A 13,490-nucleotide genomic window follows, 5' to 3' on the forward strand; every position below is an offset into this window, starting at 1 on the left:
AGTCAAAAGGTTAAGAACCGCGGATTTATACCATTTCGATGTATTCAACATGAAGGCACATCTTGTCAAATTACCTCACCACCTGTCTTACTCTTCCCAGTCCTAAAAAAACGTCCGTGAGACAGAATGACCTTAATCCAGTCTAAAAATAAAACTGTTGTGTCTCCTGTTACTCCACACCTATAAGTGGCTCCTCCTCTCCCTGCCTCATAGTAGGCTATGATGTCCCTCTCGCTTCCTGAAATCTACCTAAGGCCCCCTTGGTTTGTGACCTGTACTGGATCCGAGAGGGATGGAATCCAGGACAGCGACAAGAAGACTTGGACTCAGAGTAATTAGGAGTAATTAAGATTACAGGTAAGTAATCGAGGCATTAACCTTACGTGTGGGTGGGAGAATGAGTGACACTGTACCCCTATCATGGGGATGAAGGAGCTCGGTTAATTCGACCCCTGACTCAATCTGTGCTCGTTGTAAAGAAGCATTTTCTTTTTTTTACTCGTATGTTTTTTTTCTTACAGTTGAGATAAAAGTGGAAGTTGTACTGCCAGAGAAAGAGCGCGAAAAGGAAGACATGTCTCCCAATGGCAAAGCGAGCCCCCTGGCATACAAAGCCAATGGCACCACGCGGCACTACCACCATGAAGATCGTCCGATCACCCTTAACCCCTACCCTAACCCGAAGGATGTGGTGGAGGCCTCGGTGTGTCATGTGAAGGACCTGGAGAATGGACAGTAGGTGTTGGACCACAGGCCATAGCAATCAGCAGGGTTAAGGTCCAGTAGATGGACTGCTTATTAGCCAGAATGCAAAGTTCAGATGTGTTGTTGTCAATGTTACTTTTGTATAAACATGCTCGGATGTTGCAGAGTCCTGGCCCCATGTGCACTAGCAGCCTTCAGACGGTACAGGGCCATGGTGTCTTATCCTCAAACAACGTAGTTATGGAGAACAATTTGCTTGCAAGCAAAGTTCTGCAAAGTTTAACTTTCTAACCTTCTTTAAAGGTTCAATGGAAAATTTGCAATTGCACAAAGGTTGCAAAGAGTTTAGCTTTGCAACATTTGCATGAAAATCTGGAATTCTGTGCAATGTATGTCACATGTATCCCTATGTAGCATTATAACAAGGTCCAGCATAAAATATACTTCACTTGAAAAATGTGATGTTCTTCTGAGAATACTATTTCGCATAGAAGAGTTCTGTAAAAGGTGAACTTAGCTAGAGAAATGTGCATACGTTTGTCACCGGGCATAGAAAAAGTCTGCCAAAGGTTTATTCGCAGCGAAAACGCCTGCATTCATTTTCCTTCTTAGCTAGCTTCGATTAGAGAGAAGATGATCTCGTATTGTGTAGAAAAACTTTGCATCAGCGTAGGCGAAGGCATACTGGGAAACTGACTGACAACATATTGCTCACCACTACTTGCAGAATAAGTGGGAGTGAACTGCCACTCTCGGGGAAAATGAGGCCTCTTGAGGAACCCCTCTTATGCTTATAGGACAGGTTGGTCTAGGATTTCTTAAAGCACTTACCCACTCCCGGGGGTTCCCAGCGGGAGGATGCCCAATACATGCGACACAGGCAACCGGAAAGCTAACAAGGGGCAAAAAGAGTGAACAACGTAATCTTTAGCATCTTCAAGGTGTACATCAGATGGTGTGGTCTGCAGAGAAGGGGCGGGAGGCTATTCATGGCCTTCGAAGTAAGGCAGCAAGAAGATGTGGCATGATGGGACATACCAATAAAATCACTTGTTTGTAAATTACAGACTCACTTGAGGACTCGGGGGCAGATGTACGAACACATTTTCCCATAGACACAGAATGGGTAAAACTGCTTGATACATCTGGCCTTAGCTTAATTGTCGGAAGGACACAAAGCAGGCCTAACATAAGTGCAGCAAAGGTTAAAAGGTTTCTGACCACACAGGGGCAATCAAAAGTCTCTGCCACACCCTTCTACTGGCCATGAAAAGTGTATAGTGTTAGATGTCCAGGGTCAAGGAGAAAGGATCACAAAGGGCCCAACTCACAAAGAGCCTCCGCACTCGAGGTGGAGGCCCCACAGTCATGACGGGACCAGCGGCGGCTCCCGCGCAGTGGTGGAGGAGCATCGTCCCTCTGCCAGCAGCATTAAAAAAAACAGAAAAATATAACGATAATAAACTCTGGTTTATTATTGTTTCATTTTGTTCCCAGGCTGAGTCTTGTGGGAGGGGCTAGGGGGATGATAGGCACCGAAGGGAGTGGTCGGCACTGCTATCAGTGCGAATGGCGGTTTGGCAGGCCGTCTCGGTCTGGCCAAACCATCATGCGCACTTAAGCTCTCTCCAACTCAGCTACGTTGCTAGGTTGGAGACAGCAAGTACGGGCTCCCAGTCTCCCTGGAAGTGCAAATCATCGGCGCTCAAGCCAATCCTGAAGCTGCTGTCATGTATGAGAGCAGATTAGGGATTGGCCGCTGGGGAGGCTGGGAGCAGGCGGCAGGTAAGTTCTTTTACCCTTTTTGTTTGTTGCCATTGTCTCTCCCCCGCCCCTTTCCTCCGATATTGGCCGCTACTGGGCGGGACCTCCGCATTGCTATTTCTCATAGCGGAAGTCCTGCCATGAGTGCAGAGGCCCTTTGTGAATCTGGCCCAAAGATTAGTGATCCCAGGAAAATTTGTGCAGATTTCCCATCACATTAGCTCTTGCTCCCATACACTCTCATTCACATATTGTTATTCGTGCAATATCACTTGTACAAATACATACGCACATGCATAGAGACACAAACATGTATATAAACACATAGTTATTTATGCAAATATTGCCATCCTCACACTCAATTTTCACACAAAATCAGGCACAAATAATTGCACATTGTTAGACCTGGCACCTTGGCGTGGGTCTCCCTTCCATTTCTTTGCTGTTGCCTCATGTGTTTTTGCTGGTGTTAGATGCTTTGGCACATTCCCTTCCATTTTTTTTGCTGTTGACTCATGTGTTTTTGCTGGTGTTAGATGCTTTGGGCACTGTGCCACTGCTGTCCACTGCCACAGTGCAAGTGCTCCCTAGTGTAAATTGATGTATGAATCAGTGATTCCGTGATTGGCTGGTTTGGTTTACTTGTCAGACCCTAGTACAGTGCACCAGGAGTACCCGGGGCTTGCAAATCCAAATGCTGCTGGTGGGCTTGCAGCACTGGTTGTGCAACCCACAGAAGCAGCCTGTAAAAGTGTGTCTAAGACCTGCCATTGCAGAGCCTGCGTGCAGTCTGGTACTGCCATGCTGACTGGGCAAGAGCACCCACTTGCCAGTCCCTAAGCCTTCCCTTTTCTTCATATCAGACACCCCTATGGTAGGCCCAAGGGCAGGGTGCATTGTAAGTATAAGGTAGGACATGCCCTGGTGTGTGGGGCATGTTCTAATAGTGAATTACAGCCATTTTCGTTTTTCACTATTGCAAGGCTGCCTGTTCTCCATAGGTCAGAATGGGCAGTTTGATTATTACATCTTATAATCCTAACTGACTCAGGGAACATGGTAGAAATTCGAGTTTAGTATGCCTGAACTCAGAATGATAAAATACATCTTTTAGTGAAGTTGGTTTTAACATTCTGTGTTTGAAAATACTACCTTTAGAAAGTAGGTATTTTCTTGTCTAACCATCCAAACCTGCCTCTGCTAGGCTGTGTATTCCTTGTCTGGAGTTTGAGTGACAGGGGCTGGGGAAATTCCAGGAGTCAGGGTGAGTCAGCACAGGGCTGAATAGATATATGCATCTAGATGGGTGGGAGGAGTTGCACCTGGGACCTGAATAGGGCTGTGCCTTCCCTCCACAATGCTGGCTCCACCTCCTGTGGTGCGTCTGATATCTCTGCCCTGCACTCTGAAAGGAAAGAAGAAGTCTTGTCAACAAAGTGCTCCAGGACTGACCAGAACTGGTTTGGACTAGGCAAAGGCCTCTCTGCCCTCAGAGAACAAAGAGAAACTGTGTATAAAAAGGGGGACCCAGACCCCAGAACTTTAGATCACTTTGGGAAACAAGAAGAAACCTTTGCTGAGGAGTGGAACCAGAAGAAACTGAGGAGAGACTATCCCTAAGCTGAAGTGCTGCTTAGGGGATTGGCCTGCAGTGGTTGCCTAACTGCCAAAGAAAGGAGAAAGGACTTTGTGTGCACTTTTATTCAACTTGTGAAGGATCTCCAAGGGCTTGGAAAAGAGCTTGCCTCCTGCTGAAGTCTCAGGGCCTACAGATTTCACCCACCAGCTCCCCAAGAGTTCTTTTGAAGTGCCTGCAGTTGTGCTGGACTTTTTGAGGACTTGCGTGTCGCAAGGAGCTGGAAGCGCGACTTAAGAACAAGAAGCGTGTCACCGAACTGCCGCTGACACTTCACAACACGAAGCACCTCGCATCGCCAGAGAAGAGGATCGACATCACAGCAGACGCCGCCGCATCACTGGGAAGCGTGTCGCAGAAGAATCATTGAGTCATCGCAGGTCCACCGAAGCACCTCGCATCGCCAGGAGAAGAGGATCAACATCGCAGCAGACGCCGCTGCATCACTGGGAAGCGTGTCGCAGGGCCAGTCGCGGCTCATTGCAGGAGACGAGGATCGACGTCGCATCAGATGCCGCCGCATCTCCGAGAAGCGTGTCGCAGGGCCTGTCGCGGCTCATCGCCGGAGAAGAGGATCGATGTCGCAGCAGATGCCGCTGCATCACCGGGAAGAGTGTCGCAGGGCCTGTCGCGGCTCGCATTGTTGTGGAAGCAACTCGCATCACCAGGGAAGAGGATCGACGTCGCAGCAGACGCCGCCGCATCACCGGGAAGCGTGTTGCATCAAGAAGAAAGCGCCATCTTTGTTTATTTGCACCGGATCTTCAACGCATCACCGTCCTTGCAACACTTTTGTTGCCCTGCGTGTCGCATCTTAAGGTACATTGGTGTCGCATTTACCATCTTAAGAGAACTAAACTAAATTCTACCATTTTAAAGTAACAGTATTGTGGATTTTTGTCGTTTATGGTCTTGTGATAAGTCTATATAAAGAATACTTATTTTTTTTATAAAACTTGTGTGGTGTCCATCTGTAGTGTTGTCACTTGATTACTGTATGTGTTCGCAAATGCTTTACACACTGCCTCTGAGATAAGCCTGTCTGCTCATTCCAAGCTACCAAGGGGGAAAGCAGGGATTTGAGGAGTGTACCCCTTTACCCTGACTAGACGCAAGGGTCCCTATTTGTCACAGGTTCCTACCTATGCCAACTAGAGACCCCCAAATCTAACACACATATACACACACACACTGAAACAGGCTCACACCAACACTAGCAACGCCCTTCACTCTGGAGTGTAACTTGCATTTTGTTGCAATAAATCTCAGTTGCCCTTTTGTTTCCCTCCAGGATGCGGGAGGTGGATCTGGGATGTGGAAAAGCTCTCCTGATCAAGCAGAATGGGGAGTACTATGCCACAGGACACAAGTGTCCACACTATGGGGCACCTCTTGTCAAAGGTGAGTGTTTCTATGTTGTCATCTTGCAGTGTACAGCTGGTTTTGTTCAAAATGCTGCATCTCCATCTGAAATCAGTGTATACTTGTGGAACAGCAGCATGCTAAAATTGTTTATAATCCACAACTGCAGGACCGCCTAAAGGTGATAATGGACAAGATGGCATTGGTGACATGCAGGCTGACTACCAAGAGTGTCATTGAGTACGACACAAAGGTGATGGGTAGAATGCTTGAGGTAATCTCGGCCACTGGCAATCGCATGGCCAGCATTCCAGTCAACTTTTTTCACCTACTGTGGCCCTCTAGACAGAGGCAGTTAATTGATCCAATATGAACAGATCAGCCCAAATTGCAAGACTAGGTCCAGATGGGAACAAAAACAACCAAAGACCAGTTTGAGCTTAGGCCTCGTTAGTGAGGTGGACCCTTTCTGAAGTGGCTGAGGCATAGGTGAGATACTGCTCCACTGACCCAACGTTACTTCACCTGAATTTTCTGGATGTTAGAACACCTGGCCCGATTTTCCTGGCCACAACATTCAGTTGATAAAAGCTGACGGCTTGGGCTGCAAGAGCAGCCCAAGCTCGTACCCCGGCCCCTTCCCGACACTCTTCTACGGCTAGGGTGATTGGGGGCATGTAATGCTCCCTGACCATTCGCCCACCTCTTCTGACTCGCTGCACTGGTCCACTTGCTGCCATTTGCCACCAGCTTAGGGGAGCTGGTAAATATAAGTGTTAAAACCCATGTATTTGGGAAAATGAGATCTGCAGTTATTACTCCTTCCGTGGGCTTTAACTGATAAAAATGTTTGGAGATGCCAAAGGGAAAGGGAAATTGTACCCACCCGGTATCTCCACACATTTCACCTGATTTGTAATCAGCCTCTACTAGTACAGATCGTGGTGTAATCTCCCCAAAACTAAGCGGGTACTTGAAATGAGTGATCCTCACTTTAACACTACATTCCAATGATGACATTACAGGAATCAATATCTTATGATCTCTGTTAGAAATTGGTTTTCTGGTTGGCTAGGGTATGCACCTAAGCCAGGCAGAACCCACCACTCTAGTCAGGGCAAGGGAGTTACACACAGAAGATAACCCCTGCTCACCCCCTTGGTAGCTTGGCAGAGAGTCAGGGGTATCCCAGAGGCAATGTGTAAATCGTTTGCGCAACACACTCACACAGCAGCGGCCCACTAGGCACACCACAAAAGAAACTCCACACAAGGTTATATAAAAATAGCCTTTGTATTATCATTAACAACATATTAGAACATAATCACATATTTTACCGTGCCACTAGGCACTTGCCATGACTTTACAGGGAGTTACATAAATCACTAGGCCAATCGGGCCACTGTCATAACATTACAGTTAGGGACCAGTAGCTACTGGTAGGATCACCTTTCAGCATAACGCATTATGCATAAACAACATTAGCAGCAGTGCACCATAGTACACACTGGCCACAGTTAGACCCATAAATCATATGCAGGGTCATGGGATACACATTATTCACAGTGCACATTCCATAAAAATCTCATACCCCTCTTAGGCATAAACTGCACAGTATGACACATATTATAGCCACATCAGCAAGACAGTAAACATGTCTGTGTATTCCACATAGAGGCCATTGGAAAGCAGAAGGCCTTACAATGCTGATCGTAGTGTGCAGCGCTACATGACACCACCCTACGGCCCTTGCTCAGAGAGGCCTGCATGTCTTTTACCAGCACTACCATATGACTTTAGTGGAGCGATACCTCCATGGAGGATTCCACTTTCTCTCTGACTCAGCCCTGATACCCTGAAGGTACGTAATCAGACAGCTGCCAGTGCACCCGCGCGGCAGCTGCAGACAGCTGAAACTCCTTGAGTCCTCAAAAGAACTCCTCAATGCCACAGATTTGCCAAGTAGGCGGGGCGGTCCTCACTGCGTGTTGGGACCTTGGCCACCTGTACAGAGGAAACTCGTTGCCGGCCACACACAGAGCACAGTCTCTGTCGACTCTAGCTCCTTTCTGCTCGCGGCCGTGGGCCCCACCCACTGTCTGACTTAGACGCTGCCTGACTTCCGGTGGCTTCTTGCAGCCAAAACATCCTTCGTGCCCCCGCCGTAGGGGGGAGGGATGAGCCCATTCCTTGGGCTCAGGAAGACAAAGTTAGAAGCGCACTCCACGCGCAGCACTGAGCAGGGGACCACACCTATGGGCAATAGGTTTTTCAGCACTTTACAAGCGCACTACGATATGGGCAAACACCAGGCACTTCAAACCCAGGTCCATGGCCAAGAGCTCCCCTCCTAGTAAACCAAGCACCTAAGTCTGCCCAGACCAGGGGCACAAGAAGTAGGGAGAAAATAAAGCGCTCAGCCTGTCTCCCACCTGAATACACAAACAGGGAGCAGGCAGTGCTTTTCTCCAAGGACTGCGGTGCAATCTTGCATAGGTCTTTGCCTTACTTTTCAAATTCAAGTAATATTATGCTTCTCCCCCTGGGCCTTTTTTTAACATCATTTGATTCAAGTACCCTATGGGTCTGATCATTCATTTTCTGATCAGCTCACCTTTGTTGCCTGTCTTTTTTCTCTCCCCCTTACAAATAGGCTTGAGGCCCTGAATGATCTGCAGGCTGTTGATTGATGCCCTGAATTGAGGGCACTACTCCACCAGCCTGTCTAGACAGTCCTACCTATTACACTTTACACCTTCTTTTGTCCTAACTGCAATCCTGTAGTCGATCTCATTGAACTTGTTTCTCCAAATCCTCCCCCGCCAGCTAAGGTGACTCAGCCAACACTTACTATTCCCCCTCCTTTAGCTCCAACACCTGTTCACACAGGCTATAATGGGACTTGTTATTTCACTTCATGGAACATTTCCGGGCTTCAAAATAAGTTAACAGCCCCAGATTGGCTTAACATCACTGCCACCTCCCGCATAATCCGTCTTTAGCAAACCTGGTGTGCGAAACCTATACATATTGAAGGTTTTTCTTCTTTAATTACTACTGCAATACCATCTCTGTCAGGTTGTGCTTAAGGTGGCTTGCAGATGTAAATTTCCAATTTGTTTCTAATTATTATTAGAAGGTCTGTTATTTTTATACCATATTACTAATTTGTGTTATTGTCTTTCGGCGGGGGGTCTGATCTAGTGATAATTAATTTTTACAACAATGTGTTTGACTCCACTTGTAGTGATGTTGTATTTGCCCTTGATGTGAACCTAGGCACATTTTTGCGTTCAACCCATTCTATTTGGTCCCAGGATGCTTGTTTCCTGTCAAGGGAAGACATGGCTTGGCAGTTTGGGCTGGACTGTTCCCATGAGGCACAGGGTCAAGACTGATTTGCATATAGCTGTGTCTGAACTGGGGTGGCGAAGTGAGCTAAAGAACGATAATGGATTCCACCCAGATCTGTGACTGGGGGTGAGTGTCTGAAAAGTTTCAGCGCTCCATCCATCATCTCCTTGTGTTTGCTTTGTTCGCTCTAAGTTAGCAGTGTATGCCCATATGTGGTTCCCTTGTTCACTTTGCCACTGGATTCAAGCTAGCCTGGCTGATAATGGGTGTTACCCCAAAACCAGTCACGGGATGCTTATTTCCAGACGAGGGAAGACCTGGCTTGGCAGTTCGGGCTGGACTGTTTCCATGAGGCACAGGGTCAAGACTGATTTGCATATAGCCGTGTCTGAACTGGGGTGGCGAAGTGAGCTAAAGAAAGATGATGGATTCAACCCAGATCTGTGACTAGGAGTGCGTGTCTGAAAAGTTTCAGAGTTCCGTCCATCATCTCCTTGTGTTGTATATCTTCACTTTCTCCTCTTCCTTCGCTTTGTTTCAAAACTGCAGTAAGAGACGTGCTGTCATCCACAGACTTTTTGCCTGGATTTACAATGAAATCATCTCCCGTTGCACTTCTAACTCGAATTAGGATTCGGTCTGGGTTGTTTGAACACCGTTGTGTTGTTTTACAGTGGATTTACTCCCTTTACCTCACCTCAGAGAGTTTACTAACCTGAGACTACCTGACAAGTGCAGATCGTATTAGCAACCCCCACCGAGCGAGGGACGCCAAGGGATACCTGCCACTTTTAGGGCTGTCTTTTTGTCCTGAAGAAGACCCGCTATGACACCTTATTAACGCATTATCAGGGTCGAAACGTCGACGTTAATACATGGCTCAGTCTTAACAAATCTCTTGGTTTAAATTATTGAGCGATCCTGCCACAACGAGAGATATTGTCTTCGTTGTTGTTCTGACCATTCTTCATCATGTACATATTTGTATATAGCTTCACTCTTGTATATATGCACTGCACTACCAGCACTGAGCACTCACTGTCACTTTGAAACACTTGTCACTTTGAAATTGCGCCTCACTTTCACAGCCCTTGAAAAAAATTGACAAAAATGTGTTTCTAAAAATATTTTGCAGAAATGTTTTGTGAAAACGCAAAAATAACAAATAATAATATTTTTTGCAAGTAAGTTTGAAACTTTTTCTGTATCTTTGTGTTCCAATATTTGTGCTGTTGCGCGCTGCGAATTATCCCATTTGCAGTACTCTCTTGCATATTGTTTTCGCAGAGTGCCACACGAAGTATTCTTAACAAGATTCGCCCTTATTAGTGATTTAATTGCTTCCTTCCTGACAGAGTCCCTGTAGCTTTACTTGTTTCAAAGTAGCCAATATTTCTCATCTTCTTGATACAGTCCAACGCTCAGTAAAACTTACCTTGCATTGCTACCTCTCAAAATGTTGGTGAAAGGGTGCTCTAAACATTATAAGGCAAAGAAGACTCTGCATACGTTTTGAAGTAACGCATATAAGAAATGTCTGTATATGTTTGTTAATATGAGTATAAGAAACAAAGTGAAATATTGTGCAAAGGACTGTTATTCGATGATTGTACATCCTTTCCTGCTTTCTGACGCCATAGGAGGAACTCGCCCCAACCGAATAAGTAATGTGAAACAGGTCTTTCACTTCCCCGTATACACAATAATATCCAGCATGTATTGCTTGCCTTGTGGGGCACAATTGATACCTTCAGCCCTTTTGTACATCACTAGTGAAGGGAAGTATGTTGAGGAGCAGTGAGGAAAGAGGAGTAAGACTTGAGAGATGAGGAGTGAGTGATGATGAAGGTGGGATGATCCTCATGCCCTAAAAGGTTGTGTATCAGAATATCAAGCATAAAAATATTGTGCTACAAAAAATGATATAGCAGTAATATCAACCATCAAAATATTGTGAAGGTAAATATATATTGGTAAATCTAGCAGTGACAAAATAAAAAATCCTATACTTTCTGGAGAAGGTGATAATTCCTAATGAGAATCTATGAGTGGGGTATTGTTTGGGATCTTTCATTCTAAATAAGACTCTTCATGTTTCTTTTTTTTTTTTTTAAATATACTGATTTTTAATAAAAAGGTATCCTGGCCCTATTGACCAGGAGGATACCAATAACACGACACAAAATAAAGCAACAAACAATAACATAAAACAGGCACATGTGAGACCGTTCATGTTTTAATATCCTGGTCAGACCGACCATGCCTCATGCACATGAAAGAGACTTGTGACATGAACAAAAGGAATTGATCTGTTTTCAGAGGTTTACAAGCTCATGAACCTATTGCACTTTGAACACTTTGATAGACTGGACAATCTCTCCCTGATAGACATACTAGCTAGTAGTTGATACATGCCCAACAATTAGGCTATATATTTAACCCGTTACTGTAAATAATCAAATCAACAAGTACGTATATAAATACATATATAAATATCATAACATGGGCATTACAAAAATTGTCCAATCCCACCTAAACACATTTTTCTGGGACAGGAGTTCGAATTTTAAATTCAGACAGTCCTAAACAACACGTGGAGAGCGTTGCGCATGGATTTCCAACTTGTTTATATGTTGACGTTGAATGTATGTCATTTCATCGCATACTAATACCACGCATGCCATTACAACGCGGGTATTACTACGCGATGTCAATGACAACAACATGCCATTACAATGCAAATTTTTACCACGACTATGCCTTTACCACGCATTCCATTACAACGCAAAGGCATGCGTGGTAAAGCTATACTCGTGGTGAAAGTTTGCAAGGTAAGTGACTGCCCTACCCCTACACAACCGCCCCCCGCCCCAGTCCTCTCCCTACAATAACACTACACTACCCTGCAAGACCCCACAACACTACTCTAAAACACTAAACTACACACTACAACACTACCCTAAACCCTAATGCACTACAATACTCAAACACTACAATACGACCCTAAACCCTAAAACACTACACTTCTAAAACTCTACAACAGTATCCTAAACCCTAAAACACTACACTACCCTAAACCCTAAAACACTATAGTACACAAACACTTCAACACTACCCTAAACCCTAAAACACTACACTACACCAACACTACTACACTACCCTAAACCCTAAAACACTACACTACAAAAACACTGCTACACTACCCTAAATCCTAAAACACTACACTACCCTAAACTCAAAAACACTACACTACACAAAACTACAATACTACCCTAAACCCTAAAACACTACACTACTCAAACTCTACTACACTACCCTAAACCCTAAAACACTACACTAACCCCTAAAACAAAATACTACTACACTACCCTAAACCCTAAAGCACTACACTACACAAACTCTACAACACTACCCTAAACCCTAAATCACTACACTACACATACATTACTACACTTCCCTAAACCATAAAACACTACACTACCCTAACCCCTAAAATACTAAACTACTCAAACACTACAACACTACCTAAACCCTAAAACACTACACTACATAAACACTACTACACTACCCTAAACCCTAATACACTACACTAAACAAACACTACAAAACTACACTACACTACACTACAAAAAACACACTAAAACGTTATAAAAAAACCCCACACAACACAAACATTACAACACTACTTTTACACTACCCTAAACCCTACAAAAGTAACCCCCACCCCAATTGCAAACCCCCTTACCTCTCGCCTCTCCAGCGTCGCCGTCTCTGCTCCCTGGTTCCTGCTTCCTCCTTCCTGCTTGATGCACGTCGTTGTGAGGAAACAGCCTCAGTTTGCTCAAAACGACTTGGAAAGCCACCGCCGCCATTACACATTACATGTTGTAATGGCTGTTTACCGTTGCCGTTAGAATATGCAGATATTAAGTGCATCACAAGATTTTGACTGTTGCTGTTTTTGGCCTCAAGATTTATGTTAGAGGTATTTTAGTTTTCTCACTTAGGGCATACAGCAAAAACAGTGAGCTTTCCTGGAATAAACACATGATTTGTTGAACTTGAGATACTGTTGACCAAAACCTGTTTTTGGCTGGTATACTTATTTTGGATTTTTCACTTCTAGGGGTGCTATCGAAAGGAAGGGTGCGCTGCCCTTGGCATGGGGCCTGCTTCAATATTAGCACTGGGGACATTGAAGACTTTCCTGGTTTGGATGGGCTACCAAGATTCCAGGTAACATTTTCAGATATTAGATAACAATAATATCTTGGCATCTTGATGCTGACCTTGGGCCCAGACCTTGGGCGCTGGCCTTGGGCACTTGAGTGTACTTCAAATGAGAGTGAAATAATCTGGCGCAAACAATTGCATATTCATAGGAGACTAATAATAGATGGAACTTTTAGAGAAACATAGATGAATTAAAAAGTATTATTTATGCATATTTCAAGCATATCATCTTTGTGCCTATATGTAGCTTCTAAAGTCCTGGTATCAAAGCAACATGTACAACCACAGTACCATGTACCTATGTTAGATTGCTTTATTCACAGGACAAGTCATTCTGCATGACTCAGGTGGTGACAACAACCTTTCTCTCAAGGGCTATTTCTTCCACAAGCCCAAACATCCAAACTATTGTTGGGACCATCATGCATGCCATGGG

General features: G+C 44.9%; 1 protein-coding gene across 2 annotated transcripts in view; it reads left to right on the plus strand.

Annotated features, from left to right (window-relative positions):
- The window catches only part of AIFM3 (AIF family member 3), a 284,806-nt gene that overhangs the window by 91,117 nt on the left and 180,199 nt on the right, over positions 1-13,490 (plus strand). For both annotated transcript variants that reach the window (XM_085633940.1, XM_085633939.1), the window contains 3 exons: positions 522-735; positions 5,397-5,506; positions 12,948-13,057. In XM_085633940.1, coding sequence (XP_085490066.1) covers positions 522-735; positions 5,397-5,506; positions 12,948-13,057 — 434 coding nt within the window. The remainder of the gene's footprint in view (positions 1-521; positions 736-5,396; positions 5,507-12,947; positions 13,058-13,490) is intronic.

The sequence above is a fragment of the Triturus cristatus genome, chromosome 11 (assembly GCF_964204655.1).
Source record: "Triturus cristatus chromosome 11, aTriCri1.1, whole genome shotgun sequence".
Taxonomy (NCBI): domain Eukaryota; kingdom Metazoa; phylum Chordata; class Amphibia; order Caudata; family Salamandridae; genus Triturus; species Triturus cristatus.